At 42.3% G+C, this 16,044-nt stretch overlaps 2 protein-coding genes across 10 annotated transcripts; one reads left to right on the top strand and one right to left on the bottom strand.

The window, feature by feature from the left end:
* Nucleotides 1–23: 23 nt before the first annotated feature.
* LOC6738918 (cAMP-dependent protein kinase type I regulatory subunit) lies at nt 24–15,990 on the bottom strand. Of its 9 annotated transcripts, none has more exons than XM_016171848.3 (6): nt 7,025–7,157; nt 5,858–6,015; nt 2,025–2,384; nt 1,573–1,947; nt 1,362–1,501; nt 24–1,240 (listed from the first exon to the last, which is right to left on the bottom strand). In XM_016171848.3, exons 2-6 carry the CDS (start codon nt 5,864–5,866, stop codon nt 1,156–1,158), a joined length of 969 nt encoding a protein of 322 aa, XP_016032746.1. In that variant the 5' UTR covers nt 5,867–6,015; nt 7,025–7,157; the 3' UTR covers nt 24–1,155. The 9 variants fall into 9 exon arrangements, with proteins under 9 accessions (XP_016032746.1, XP_016032744.1, XP_016032741.1 ...); XM_016171846.2 differs by having other exon boundaries at nt 1,362–1,498; XM_016171843.3 differs by lacking the exons at nt 5,858–6,015; nt 7,025–7,157 and adding an exon at nt 15,256–15,990 and having other exon boundaries at nt 1,362–1,498.
* Nucleotides 14,042–15,206, top strand: LOC6738916 (histone-like protein 18C). Its single transcript, XM_002085675.4, has 2 exons — nt 14,042–14,482; nt 14,547–15,206. The coding sequence occupies exons 1-2, from the start codon at nt 14,198–14,200 to the stop codon at nt 14,913–14,915; spliced, it is 654 nt and encodes a 217-aa protein (XP_002085711.1). The 5' UTR covers nt 14,042–14,197; the 3' UTR covers nt 14,916–15,206.
* Nucleotides 15,991–16,044: the final 54 nt, after the last annotated feature.

Genomic DNA, 16,044 nt, shown 5'->3' with positions numbered 1-16,044 from the left:
GATCAAAAAGTATTTTATGGGTGTTTTAAAGCCCAAAACTCCAAAAATTACAGTCTTACAATATAAGAAAATAAAACAATTTTCTAAACTTGACATATGTACATTTTTTGAAGAACGGAAATACCTCTTTGATAACAGTTTAAACTAGGCATTCGCTGTGCTCAAGCTTAAATTAGTTAATAAAAAATCATAAAACTATGTTAAGATTACGAAACACCTTTCGATGAAGAAACAAGAAACATGTGGGAAAAACATGAAGTTTTCACTGATTTTAATGTTTAATTAAAAAGCTTACGCTCGCTGACTTCATGTGCTACGCGTTTACTTGTAAGAATAATTTACTAAAATTATAATTAAAATGGTTAATTAATTGCTGCCGTTGTGCTTTTGTTCTAGACAAAAAACAACGAATCATACAAGCAAAATACAATTGTTTCATTCATGTCCTATTAATTCCATGACTTCATGCCTCGTATGAGAGTGTGTGAGTTGGTGTGTCTGTGTTTTGTGCCTGTGTGTGCTGCCTTTTATGATTTAAGTTATTACACATATATTCATCTTGTTTATTTCTTTTTTAAAAAACATTCAGATGTCTGTTGGATATTTAATGAAACGTTTTCGAGGAGGCAGCATGTCCCATAGATTATACAAATGGGCTCTCTTTTTCGAAAGACCCGGAGAATTTGAAAGAAGTTGATAGAAGTAGAAGTATATAGATGAATCCGGGGAAAGCTATCTCCGATATCGGGGGTTGCGGGGTGTGGAACATGCCGCCGCAACCTTTGCACAGAGACACACACATACACAATTATATAACTTCAGCACAACATACAGAATCGGATAATTAATATTTGTTTAGCCCTCAGCCCCCGTGCACTCTGAATCTGAATCTGAATCTCCGACAGAATCGAGAATCAAATGGCTGTGACAATTAATTTTACACACTTATATAATTTACGACTTCATGTTTATGCTGCTGAGCGTTTGTTTTTCTTTTCTATGTATCTATCCAACTAGTTCCCATCGTCTTCCTGTTGGTTTCTCACGTTCGCTGCGTTGTTGTTTCTGTTTGTTTTGTCGGTTGTTGTTGCTTTCTTTGCTGCTGCTGCTCTTTGTTGTTGATCTGCTGTAGTGGTTGTTGTCGTTGTTGCGGCCTTAAACGGACAACGATACGAAACTGTTGTACTGCGTGATGTTGCGTTTGAGTATATCGGCGCAGGGTCCCAAAACGCGTTCAAATCTGCAACAAAGCCCAAAAATTTGGAAGGTTAGCCTTTGGAGAAGTTACTGGAGACAATTGATTTTATAACTTATAACATACACCTGTCTATTTGTCTTAGCACTCAAGCCACTGCACTTACCTCGCCCGGTCCAGTTTGACGCACTTTAGCGGCCCACGAGCCACAACAGTCGCCGCACGTGGTCGATCCAAAAGCAGAGCAATCTCGCCAAAGTAATCGCTGCTACCCAGACGGCCCACCTCGGCGGGATCCTCGCCCTGCTGATTAGATAAACCAGTTGATTAGAGTGCCTCTTTTCAGGTGTCCCATGTTTCTGATCGCGGTCACTCACCTCAGAACGCTGCTGCAGCACCACCGCACAGCCCTCGAGGATGATGTAGAAGTCATCGCCAGCGGCTCCCTGCTTGACAATCGTCTCACCGTCATCGAAGGAGCACGTCTCCAGGGAATCGGCCACTGTGAGGCGCTCCCATTTGTCCAGGCTCTCCAGGATGGACACGCGCGACAAGAACTCCTCGTACATCTTGCGCTTGCGGATGGTTGAGCCCATCAGGATGCGGCGGTAGGAGTCGCGGTCGATGCCCCACAGCTTCACATCGGTTTTGGCGCGCACAGTGGCGGCGCGAGGAGTGCCATAGATGAGGGCCAGTTCACCAAAGCTGCCGCCCTCGCTGATGGTGGTCACCAGTTCGGAGTTGACGAAAACCTGGCGGAGATGTGAACATGCTCACAATGATGCAAACCCAATTCAAAGCTCATAGCAAGCAAAATAAATATACTTACATCGACCTCTCCCACATCAATCACGTAGAAGTTGTCGCCTTCATCGCCCTGCTGGATGATGTTCTCGCCGGCAATGTGATTCACAGGGAACATGGCATCAAATATATCGGATCGCTCGCTCTCGTCCAAGTGGGCGAACAGGACGTTCTTGGCAATCGCCTTGGACAGGGCATTCATCGTCTTGTAGTCCTTGGGCACCACCTTCTTAACATAGTTGGTGGCATCCTCTTCGGTTACGGGTTCGGCGGAGATTCCGCCTCGCCTGCGAACCGGTGGAGCAGCTGTTTGTGGCATCGGGCTGAGATCTTCGCAGTCGTCGGGGCTGATTACCTGTCTACTGGCATCCAGTTTGACTTGTTCCTGCCAAAGATAAAAATAACAATATCGTGAGTATTTTGGGTTTGCTTTATTGCACACAAGTCTCGATTCATTATCATATTGGTTGAACATTGATATCAGAGTTTGAATAAAGATAATGGCCATGCTGGAAATGTTGCACGATGTTGCATAGTGTCTGGCCAGATTTAAGTTTTATATAAGTATAAGAACGGACTTAGTGATATGTACTATATATGAATATCAAAGCGCAGGTCTAACAATTGCAAAATAAAAAAAAGTTCGATAGATTCCCTCAAACTCTCTCACTTTATGGAACCTCGGTGGTGCAAACTTAATTATCTGCTGCAGGATTCAACTGCCCCAGTGCGTTAGCGACCAAATGCCAGATTAATGTGCGTCACTCTCGATGGATGTATGGTAACTGCAACCAGTGGTTGTTCTCTGCAGCATTGTGCATATTGTCCGGAGACGCGCCCGGAAAAGCTCCACCCGCCCACATCCGTAACTCATAAGCTCCATCACTGCGTCGGCAGTCCAAAGAGCCAGCCGGGGGAGCTGAAGAGCTTTGCATCCTGACTCTTGCTTGCTGCGCATTCCGGTGCCTCGAATCCCTGTCCCTAAACAAATTTCCAAAGTGCGCCCCAAAGCTGCACGGTCCGGCTGTCCAATTGCTGTCCGTTTCCCATAGTGACGTCAAACCAGTCAAGCAAAATGGCCAGCTGGCCAAAGATGCTGATTAAGTTGCATTAAATTGTCACTCACTTGTGACTGCAAGTGGCCGCCCCTGGCAGTTATGGCTGCATTTGAAATGCGTTAGGATCGGTGTCCTATAAATAGGCTGGTCCATTACAATATATTGCATGAACAGATGGTATTTTTGTTAGCCAAAGCAGGCATTATATGGATTAAATGTGACATCAAAGATCAGAACTCAAAGAATTTTGAGGATTGGTAAATGGGCTTAGTTTATAAAATGATTCGCTAACCAACTCATTTTTACAAGCAATACATTTCTTATTTATATTATTGTAGATTTAATAAATAAATCTCTGTTCCGGCTAATCCTAAAAATCAACATGTTTTCCTAGCCATATCAAAGTATTTGCATCTAACATCCAAGCAATTGCACTTGATTTGATTTCCCCATCCGACCGCAAACTCTTGAACGAAATGGTTTTACGCCGTCCATAAACCCGCGAAAAACTTCAAATGAACGACGCTGCTCATTAATTTTTATTGTCTAAACAAACCAAGCCAAAAATCGCATGAAGTACGCATGAGAAGTGTAAACAAATATGGAAAATAAAAGCAGGGAACCGCAATTAATTGGTGAGCTAAGCAATTTGCAGCCGATCATGGATTGTAGGTGACGATAACGAACTACTCAATGAATCGCCATCCGAATCGAATGTCGCCTCCATAAATTGACGAATGTCTTGGGTGGCTGCCAGTCAGCTGAAGGAACCTGAAGTCAGGTGTCAAAACAGAAGATAATCGAGTGCTGCCGCCCAGAATCATCAACGTTAGGCATACAAATGCCTATTTAATTAGGCGGAGCAACGCTAAAACTAATGCTTTGAACTACAAGGAAGTTCGATCAGCTTTGTTTTTATACCACCATAGTTTAATCAAGATACTCATAATGATTATTATTCTTTATTAATAGCTTTCTTTTTTCTAAACTCATTATATGTAGTATACTATAACATAGTCCATTGACTGAATAGTTGAATGAATTATTCGCGACGCGCTAAAGTTCAGTATGCAAATGGCTCACTCTACTTTATTATGCAGTCAGCTTACTGGGTGGCAGTATCAAAACATTCCCCTCCTTTTTAGCATTCGCCATAGTGCAACTTTGTTTATGGCCATTTGGCCAGGGACAGCGCCCAGAACAGAGAACCCAGAGACCAGAACCCGGCAACTGGAAGACGCGTGTGCCAGCGATATGACCGTGACCTTTGTGCAGACGCGGAGTCGGCGCCCAGCCGACTTGTAGCCCTGGCCCTGGCCATGGCCATGGGGACGTGGCCATGAAGAGCAGAGCACCCAACGAACAGCCCACAAGTCAGCCCACTGTTCCACCCTTTGACCCTCCGATATTGCTCGCGATTTTCCCGGGGCGGAGCTGCGCTGCTTCAGCTTTCAGCTTTTGGCGTCGTTCCCTGTGACATATTAAACGGAAATCGATTTCGCAAATTGCAAATTGAATCCAATCCCCGCCCGGATGGGTTGACTTTGCGGTCTGGCCCCGCCTGATTGGATGGTGTTCGCTGATTTTCACGTACATAGGCTCTGACTTTAAAGTGGAGTCTTGTCACCAGTCAGCCTTATCAACCAGCTCGCTAATAAAACAGCAAACAACATTTATAGGAATCATGACAAATGCTGCTTTTGATTAGATGACGACAATTGTCGGCGAAAGGGTGGGGCCATGTGTGAAGGGTGGGCCAAGATGCGGTGAAGGTTGGGTAACGCTGACTAATTACCACACATTTTCACCTATTACCAAATCAATTATGTTTAACAATCTTGTACGGCTGCCAGCAGAGCTACAAGAAACAAGAGACAGATGCTTTCGTCGATTTCGTCGACTATCGCATACCCGTTACTTAAATAGTAGAAGTGTAAGGAAGAAATATAAATTTTTTAAAAATATCAACATGAAAGGGTTGCAGTTTTGAGCGGTCTGAGGACGTTGGAACTTTAGTTCCCGAGATCACAGTGTTCATACGGACGGACATGGGCAGATGCAAAACGACCCTTTTACCTGTAGAATACTTTTCAACAAGCCTAATATACCCATATACCCATATAACGGGTTCAAAACTGATTAACTTAAATAGCTCCTAGAATCATAAAGTTACATAATTCCAGGTTTTGTAAATTTTAAAGCGTAAAATAGTTGAATTGTGCCGCTTAAGGGGTTGATAAGGGGTACTTTATTTTTCACTTTAATCCCATACTCAATAAAGAACATACAGCGTAGAAAAATACAGTTTTCTGCTTTAAAAAACAGCTCTTAGCCGAAGAAGATAACTTCGAGTGGAAGAAAAGAAGTCGGATTACAACGGCGACAATGAAACACTGATGAGGCGGCAAATGGGTCCACATGCTGTGAGGTAGGACCCAGAACATATAGCCATCGTGCATCATCTACCTACATATATAGCACAATGGTCGCCGCTTGCAATTGTGGTCATGGTGGTATTGTTGCAACCATGTGTGTGCATAAATAAAAAACGACGGAGGCGCCGACTTCGGAAGGGGACAGTCCACAGAAAAAACGGGAAAAGCAAAAGTGTAATATGCATACAATTGTGCAACCGAATTCTAAATGTTTTCCTCTATGAGGGTGTATTTTTTGTAATCTTTTTGTTTTGTTACTTTCTGCTTGCGTAGATGAATGAGCGCTTATTGAATACAAGTACAAACTAGACTTATGGTCTACAAACTATGACAGCCACTAACAGACTCATTTATTTATGGCAAACCTTAGGCATTTTTCTGTGCTTGTGTACTCCTGTGTGTCGGTGTTGGTGTCGGTGTCGGTGTGAGAGTGTGTGCGTGTGTGTGAGTTTTGGTTCTTTAGTTATCCCTGTGTTGGTGCTTGTGCTACTTATGTGCAACAAATTGTGAAAACGCTTCGCTTCTAATATGGACACAGAAAAACAAACAACAAACAGTAGTAGTAGATGTAGAATTCGGAAAACGCACGTCGCGACGTGGGATTTCTGTGGAAAATCTCGGAGATTTTCACTCTCGGATTTGTAATAACGCTGCTCTGCTGACAAGAAAGACAAAAGCGCGAAGAGCGGACAGAATTATACAGATATTACGTATACGCGGCGTGGACAGGCGAGCAAAAACAGCCGCCAGCAGCAATGACAAATCCAATGTCAAAGTTTTATAAAAATAAATATTCAAAAATGCCCCGAAGAGCTCTGAAACAATTTTCTTTAAATTAAAAATACTTTTGGGTAGCCAAGAAGCGGACTTTCGAATAAGTAAACAAATTAAAGGAATGTAAGAGTTAAGAACACATAATCGGTCCTCATTGCGTGTGCCTAAACTGTTGGAACTCAAAATATTGTAAAACAATAAAACAGAAAATCATTAAATTGCTCTATATATTAAGTAAGCCCTTAAAAATGCATGATACAAAGAGGCCGAGTAAAAAATCGTTGTCCCCATTGCGTATGAATAATACTGGAATTTATAAGAACATTAAAAAATTGTTGTTTCATATCACAGAAAAATAAAAAAAAACAAAGCTAGCCCTTGAATATCAAAGAATCAATTAATGTTAAGATTGCTCTCCACTGCGTATGATTAATATCATTTGGGCTATTAAAAGAAATCGCCGCGAATTTAATTGGCATAAATGTGCGGGCACGGCAATAAAATATAAAATTATATAAAAAAGAAATCCTAAAAATATATTTATGAGATCGTGCGTCATTAGGCCCCGCGTTCCACACATAAATATTTGATTTAATTTTCCCGCTAGTAGAGCTAGTATCCAATTTAATTTTTCCACTTTGCTGTACTCCTTGCTGTGCTGACTGCGTTTTTTGCTGCTTTCGCTGTTTTTCCTGCCATTTGTAATTGCTTAATTAATTCAATTCTAGTTCATATGGTTCTCGCTTTTGTTTGTCTACCCGCTGTTTCCGTTTTAATTATTTAGTTGCTGTGAGCTCTTCTTGCTATTATTGCTGTTCGACTTGGCGAATGTCTTTTTTCGCGTATTTACAAAACGGAGGCGCGACACAAACTGAAAACTCAATTCGAAATTCGCGTTCAACTTGCGACAATCGACGTTGGCTGCGCAGTCGACGTTGCGTCGACGTCAGCAGAGGCAGCGGCTTCATCTTTCCACACTAGTTGCCTTCACATGTGTGTGTGTGAGAGAGTGTGTGTATTTGTATCTATGTGCGCTGGGTGGGTGGGCGATACCGTTATGCGGCGTAGGGCGGTTGAACTGCCGACCATTTTGCGGTTTGTGGTAGGTTTCAAAGCAGTCGAAAGATCCACGATGTAATGGCCAGTGGATTTGGTGACCAAATACACAGAGAAAAATCATTACATAATTTTGAACACATTTTAAAGGTTTTAGTTTTCCAAGAAAACAATCCCAAGACTTCATAGAGTTCTATTCCAATAGCTTTAAAATACTCAAAAATATTTTTACTAATCTTGCAATTTAATATTTCCGAACATTTCTTAATATTTTTTTCTACATGTATAAAAGGAGGTAAGCCCAAAAAAACAATGCTAACCCAAGCAAAAATGGAAAGAGGTAGGTGTAAAGAGCAACAATAAGAGGATTAATTAAGACCGAAAATGACATTGCACAATTTCAATGCCAATAAAACATTGAACAGAAAAAAATTAACTTCAAAATTTCGAATTAAAATGTGCACTGAGATTTATGCTTGTTTATGGACATACCAATAAGTCACCTGAAAATTCCTGTGAGCAAGCTAGTCATGTTATTATAAAAACATTAATTGTATTGTAACTACATTCTACTTTTTCTTCAATATAACTTTAAAATGTACGACATTTCTCCCAGTGCAGCCACAAAGCTACCAATCACAAGCGACGTAGAGGAAAGTAAAAGTCGCCACAAAACCCACAGAAATAATGAAAAGAACAAACCGCCAAATTGAAATCATACTCGGCAAAAACAAGAGAGCAGCTAATGATGGCTACAAGCAAAGTGGCCAAGAGAGATATTGGCCAAAATATTGAGTTAAAAACGGGAGAACTGGAGGGATTTCTCACCCTTCTCTCAGTGTACAAAACAAATCAATTTGAACGCCAGTGCCAAGAAGACAAGCAAAAAACCGAGAAGTGGAAAACAAAGAGAAATCCAAAAGATTGTAGGCGGTTTTATATATTAATGTTATGTGCTCAAGGTAGCAGCCGCAAACAAATTTGATTTGTTACGCCAGCGATTTATAGTTTCGCGAGCCCATAAACATGCAAATTCCCTCGCACTCACATTGATAAATTGTCAATAATAATTACACTAACAATTATGATGTGGATGAGAGCCTGTTCATTTCTGTAGTCACACACGGCGTATACGCAACGGCCAAAGGCGAGGGCACAGATTTAGTCACTTGAAGCCATGGATGCAATGCTCTCGTTAGTGAGAACTCAAGGTGGCCAAGGTGTCCAAGGTGTCCAAGGTGTCCGCGAGAACCCTCGAAGTCGCCTAGTTGGGATTCTCACTGTGGCAGTTGCATTGCGAGTGGGTGGTTCTGGGCGGTGGGCGGAACCTTGAGGCAACGCTGGTGGCACGGGACAGGTTAAGTATGCCAATTTGTGAATCGCCTGGAGGCGAAAAGCCTCTCAAGAGAGTCTAATGCCAACGACAATTGGCAGCATCTGGGAAAGCCGATTCCTACTCTCAGTTCGTGTCATTTCAAATTGCATCTCTCGGGTGAGTCAGAATATATGTATATTCTTCTATTTAGCTGTCCTACAAATTAAAATGTCTTTTAGGAACAACGCTACGTGGCACTCGATTTCCCACTGAGTGTTCCTTAGCTCTGTGAGGAATTTCCCATTTCACAGATTTTACATTGAATATACAACTTGTATCTGTAATTAGAAATATTCAGTTAATTAGCACATAAGGATATACCCCACTTCCAGCGCAAAATAGGTCCTTTTCAAGTTTTTTGTAAATATCACTACAAACTTACTCTTACTTTTTAGTTATTTTAACCACCTTTTCAGTCCTTTTAATTTTAGAATGTGCATGTTCATAAATAAGAGTCACTGTACTTTGCGTAAATATTCGCTCTGAAGAAATTAATTATGTATAATGGATACATTTAAAATTCTCTCGTTTTCCCTTTCCCTTTGTCATTGTGGCTCGTTGGCACTTTAAATTCCTTGAAGAGCACCAAGCACCCAAGAACTCATTAAATGCGGGCCAAACAAAACATTGGCCATAACTTTCTATCGCTTCACACTTGGATTCACTTTGTCAACGTGCAAAGTTTCCATGGACCTGGACCTGGGGCTCCTCCACCATTCTGCATGTGAGCAGCAGGATGCGGGTGGCACTGGGTGCACTAAAATGCGGAAAAGCTTTTTGTCTGCTCGCTTCCTGGCCCCTTTTTTTCCGCAGGTTTTCGTGTTTGTATATGTGACTGCGTTTTATAATCGAATTAATTAAAATTTTGCGCCCTACTTGACGCAGGAGTAATCCTACTCGCTCGCACTCGCGTGTGCTTTTCGCGCATCAAATTTTCCCACATAGCTGCATCCTGCTTTTCCGCCCAACCTCCGGCGCCACGAAAGTTGCTTCAGCGAAATTTCCAATTCAGTGAACTTTTTGTTTTACTCTTTACGAATCCACCAGTTGTGCTGGGAAAACCTTCGTCGGCGTTGGCCTGCATAAACATTATTTTTGGGGACACACAAAAGGCGTATTTATACCCCCATCGATTCTGGGTTATCCAGCTGCCCACTTGATGGCCAGCCAATGTCCTGCGGAAAAGGACACGCCACACTCGTCGTCGTCACAGCTGCCAAGGGAAACCGAAACGAGCAGCCATCCAGCAAATTGACAGCTGAATCCCCTTCAATATTACCCAGTGACGTCAGGTTTGCAGGTTTGTTTTTGGCCAGGACGAATGAGAAAAGGTGACCGAGAAATTTATAATTTGCAAACTGTTGCGCTTGAGAAGCGTTTTCCTTCTTTATTGGCCAAATTATTCATGGACACTCGGATGGAGCTGCGCTCATAAGCCGCCTAATGGATCGGCACACACACATACTGACACAAAAGGTCGACACATCCGGCAGATACGGATGCGCGTTTGGCCAACCACTTTTCCCCAATCCAAAAGGTATTCTTTATACGTGTAGCATACCTTTCTTTGTTCGTATTATTTACATACAACTTTTGGATACCCGATAAATGCCGCCCCCAACTCAAGCGTTAAATAAACGATAATTTATTTATGCGAAACCAGAGCAGCAGAGGATTGGGGAGGGGTAGCAAGGTTCCTGGTGGTTATATTACCTTTCCGCTACTCAATTATTCACAAACTTCGATGGCAGTGCCAAAATAAGCAAAGCTTTTGTGCCAAATTTCGATATCCAGAGTATTCACCATAATCCCCTCGGTATCCTAATCATAAATCACTTTCATCGGACCCACTTAAAAATATCACAGAAATGGTTTTGTGCGATGCGAGTGCATAAAAAGGAAATAAACCCTAGTAAAATAACAATTTAATCAAGTAAACAGAGCATAATTCGAGGCCATATTTCGGGGACATTTTTCATTGGAATTGTATACCAGTCAACAGCCACTTAAAATCATAATGGTAAATGCTTTTGCGTTCTGGAAGGAAACAAACAAATGGAATACAAGCTGGGATTCGTTTTACTTATTTGAATTTTACGAGGGTTTTCCTTGATTTTCATTTAAAAAATATTTGCAAATTTGTATTTCCTAAAGGAGACATTTATATGATTTAATAATAATAATAATTATACCTTGATAATAACTTAATAACTTTTAGTTCTAATAAATATCTAAAAATGAGAATAGTATACTTTTCAATGGGATAACATAGAAAAATAAAGGAATGGAAGAAGAATTACTTGAATGTTAAAGATAAAGGATTTTTAAGCTCATATCATAAATTTCCAGAACTTTAAAAACCCAATTGAAACCAAAATATTTACCAAGTTAACCGCATTTAACACTTCGAATTTTACCCACCATTTTGCTGGTTGAGTTCCTTTCACTTCCGGTTTGGCACTTTTCCAACCTCGTTTGGCCAACACAATTGATTGTTGTTTGTCTTTACTTTATGGCCCAATTCGGCGGACACTGGGGACAAAGTGTCCGGCGTAGTTTTTGGTTTTTGGCACGATTCCGCTGTTAATCAGAAGCCGGCGTAAACAGCGCCGGACGGAGCGATGACAGCCGTAAAAGAGGCATTAACACGGCCGTTAAACCGGACAATTCGATGATCGGAGCAGCGGAATTCGCGTGGCCATCAATCAGGCAAGAAAGTCGAAAAGTAACGACCGCAAAAGGTGAATGGTAACTAGCAAATTGAGCAGTTAAATTGGCGAAAGAAACGAAAATTGGGAACGACGATGGGCAACTGACGGTGGCCAAAAAGTGACTGAGACAAGCGAAAGGACGAAAGCAAACTCTAGCAGCCACAGACACAAACACAATCTCGACGACGACAGGATGACCTTCACCAACACGCACAGCGAAGGCAACCGTTCTATATATACACAAATATATACATACAAATACGACTGGCCAAAAAGTAAAGTTTTTCGCACACCCGCCCACCCACTCGCACACACACACTCGCACTTGTGACGCAAGTCCTGGCGAAGGGAAAAGCTTTCACGGGAGAAAAGGGCCAGAAGTGCTGAGGGAAAAGCGAAGGGAGCGCTTTGATTTCGTTAGAATTCGAGTTTCAAGTGCAAACACGACATTTGCTGGCAAAAAGCTGCTCGTGAGGCAGGTAAGCAGCCATACCCTTATGAACTGCACTTTCTCTAAATTAGAATAAAGTTTAAGTTACTATATTCTACTGTATCCCAAAAACTAACCCTTTTCATTAGCCTTATGGCAAAAGATAAGTTTAGAATGTTTAAATAAAATGTGAACATTCTCGTTCGTTCTGTCTCTTTAGATACAAAAGATATTTTGAAAGGTTAAGACGAAATTTTACAGACATTCGAAAAAAGTTGGCAATAGCATAGCTAAAAATATTAAATATAGCAATAGCATTAAAATATTAAATATTTGAACAAGATATGAAGCACAAAATAATAAAAGATTACTTTAAACATAGCATACTTTCTGAGATTTTATTAGATTTCTATATTCAAAGTAGGGTATTAGGTGCTCCCGGAATAGGGTAAAAATCTGTGCATGTTTTTATTTGTGTTAGAACTAACGACATCGTGATTTGCAGTCACAAATCGAATCAACAAGACACCAATTCCAAACGATTCAAAGCTTTCTAGTATGCGCACACTCCCACACTTTAAATCTTTTTCCGCCAAAAGCTTTTCAGCACAAATTCCCAGTAATTTCCTACCGTTTTCCGCAATTGGAAACTTTTTCGACTTTCCAACTTACTTCGCGTTCCCGCTGGCGCTCAAGCTCAAGTTCCTGCTCACGTTCGCGGGCCAGAGTGGAGAGATGAATCTGCAGGCTGCGATCGCTGACAGCATCCTCCTCGGGAATTGTGGTGCAGGAGGTGCGAACATGCCGCATGCGATGCACTGCATCCAGGCTCAGCCGGTGTTCGTGATCATCGCGGAGCAGAGCATCGAACATGGCCACCCCGCCATCGATGCTACTTTCGCGCAGGATGCGTCCGCCGCGTCCACTGCAATGGGGACTCTGCTGCTGATTCTGCTGATGCTGATGATGATGGTGGGTGGTGGCCACCACGCCCTCCGAGAACGAACGGATGCGCATGGCGCCGTTGGCATCGGTGGTCAAAGCCACCGAGCGGAAGCGATCGATGACCGCATCCTGGATGCTGTTCACACTCAACTGGTTGCCCATGGCGCGCGGAGGCAAACAAAAAAAACCAAACGAGCGGAGTGAACTAGGTGGAAGCAGGATGCTTCTGCACGGCGTCAGGATGCTAATCCAACTGACAGCGGGTCCGGCATTCAACAGGCAACTTGCCCCAGAGAGTCCGGCGCACACACACAGGCGTACTCAAAATCAAAGTTGGGAGAAAAAGGGGTAAGGAAAGTCGCTTGGCAAGTGAGAGGTGGAACAGGACGATGTGGAAAGGACCTCCACAGGTGCGCTGCTCTATTTACATTGCAGCATTGCAAGCTTTTGCTGCAGCCTGCCTCACAAAATAAACTTTAAAGCTTCACAATGAACGGAGAGAATGCAGTTCTCCGAAACAGGAAGCCGAATATAAAGCATCCGTGCTGGGAAATCCGCCTATGGACAGTTTTTTTTAACACTGCGTTCGAAAATAGACCGCAAGTTGTATTGATTTTCGTTTAAGCGGCAGCCAAATGGCCAGCAAATTGCCGCTTGTTGCTTACCAAGGGGTTGAAAACCCGGAAAGAAACCTAGTCGCACAGGATAATTTAAACACCTTCCCTCACCTAAAGTAATTTCTGGATTTCTTACATATTTTGTAAACATTATAATACGATATTTTGCTTTTGTAAAAATAGTTGTTCATTTAATGCTATCAAAGCTGTTTAGGCTAACTTCCAATTCTTGTTTTCGAAGTACTCGTTTGAAAACAAGGAATTACGCTACAGTCAAGTTTCTTGACTATCACATATGGGTTACTCAGCTAGTCGGATTGCAAACAGAATATTAAAACATTTTTCAAAAGTTTCGCGCGATTTGTGGGACAGACGGACGAATATGGCCAGCTCGAATGATACTGATCATGAATGTATATACCTTAAAGGAAGAAAACTCTTTTTCCTACAACGAATCTAGTATACAAAAATAACCATGGAAATATGGCGCCGATCTGGGAAATGTACTGCGAAAACAGCCCACTCGGTTTAAAAAAAGTATTTCATTTTTTTGGGAACTTTTTCATGATCATAGTTAGCATTGAGCCTTCATTCAAATCCAATTTCCATGTCCCCACGTAGAAGCCAGCATACAATCAGTTAGTACGATCCCTTTGAACGAGAAACAACTCAAATATTCATATAAAATTGAGTACAGTTTTTTATAGAAATTTTTTTTTTTTTGTATAAGTCTGAGTAACAAATTTGTTTGTAAAAATTTTTCTCGATCAAGAATTTACCCAATAATCAGTAGCAAAATGAGCAATCTGAAACAAATGGATAGCAAGCCGGACGTGGCAGTTTCAAAATCAGTAAAAAACTCTAGAAAACCAATTGAATATGATTATTCCGACGCCTCCATCGACATTGAAGAAGATATCAACAAGGCAGGGGGTGATTACGCCTCATCGTCAGGCTTTGTTAACTTTTTTAGGGACTTTAAGAAGCGCTATGGAGAATATTACTCGATTAACCAGATAAGACGGGCAGCTGAAGCCCGATGGAACGAAATGTCATTCCGTCATCGATGCCAGTACTCTGCGGTAAGTTAAAGGTGTCAAATACAGACGAAATGTACATGTATGCAATGGTAATGCACTTCCGCAGGAACCAATGGACACTTTTCATCTGGAACCCGATTTGGTAGAGCCGAACAGTGTGAGCAGTTTTCATCGCTCTAGTGATGACGAGCACAGAATGCACGCTGAAATAAGTGGCTGCGCAGACACTTTCTTCGGTGCCGGTGGCTCCAATAGCTGCACTATGAGAAAGGAGAGCAAGTGTTCCAAGCCCAGGATGCGAAAGAGTTGCCCCAAACCGCGGGCATCGAAGCAACGTCGCGGTTGCGCCAAACCGAAGCCCAAGTGCGCCCGACCCCGGAAGGCATGTGCCCGCCCCAAGAGGTCGTGCGCCAAGCCGAAGGCAAAGCCAAGGTGTCTTAAGCCCAAGAGGACCAAGCCCAAGTGCTCGATGTAATCCCACACCCTTACCCCCACTACTTTTCGGCCATTTTTATTGATCAGGAACCAGTCAAAATTTCCCAACTGATGTGATTGGGCGTTGCTAGAATCTATGAACTTGAGGAACCTCCAGGGAACCAGGAAATTGAGAAATCGGGAAAGAATGCTAACTGAATTGGCGGTAAAGGGAGCTCAAACAGATCTGATAAACCAAGTACCTAAGACGGGAAGGCCCAAGCATTGATCCTCAAGGCAACGATAAGCGATTGTACTATTTAGAAATAAAGGTTTTATGTGTCTGATCAAATTTCTACCTATATTTAATCTACCAATAATTATTTAAGTTTTGGACTCACCCTCTCGAGTTTCTGAAAGTACTGTCGCAGGAACTGCACGGGATTCTCGGGCCTGCAGACGCACAGCTGGACGATGCAGTCCTTGAGGACTCGCTGAATCCCATGCGTCTGGATGTAGTGTTCGCACTCCCGCAGGCTCTGCTCCTCCAGCGTTTTGGCCATCATGTAGGACATGTGGTACGGTGGAGATGGGATGGGTTCCAGAGTGGGTTTGCAATGAATGGCGGTGATATGGTGATGGGAAACAGCTTTCAAGCGCCGCACTACGCAAAATATACGTATGTACGTATGAATGTATATATTATGTACACAATATGTTTGTGTGGGTGGTTACTGGATGTTGGTTATTGTTTCGCTGGCAAATCGGTTAAAAGCACTGATAAAATGGCTATATCTTGGGCTGCCGCGTTTGTCTAAGCCTGCTGCTTTATCAACCCGTTTGCTGTGCACCGCTTTCGCAGCTTTTCCTTGCGTTTTTGGCACCGTTTTGTTCCGTTTTCCACACACACAGCACAACCCCGTTTTCACTTGGCAAAATTCACGTTAACGGACCTTTTTGCAATGTCCTGATGATTAATGCCCTTAGCCCCGCACTCCCCCGCAGCATATGGATTGCTCGATGGCTGTCAAAAAGTCAGTTAACTAAGTTTTTTTCATAAAAACTTAACCAATTTTCACGCACGTCAAACGTTGTTGTTTTTTTTGGGCTGCATGTAGTGGTGAGCGTCTGATTTAGTCACGCACATATCGATAGGTTTCACTTTTGCGCAACACGGCTTATCGATAACA

The sequence above is a fragment of the Drosophila simulans genome, chromosome 3L (assembly GCF_016746395.2).
Source record: "Drosophila simulans strain w501 chromosome 3L, Prin_Dsim_3.1, whole genome shotgun sequence".
NCBI lineage: Eukaryota > Metazoa > Arthropoda > Insecta > Diptera > Drosophilidae > Drosophila > Drosophila simulans.
This window is presented reverse-complemented; position numbering and strand designations above follow the sequence as displayed.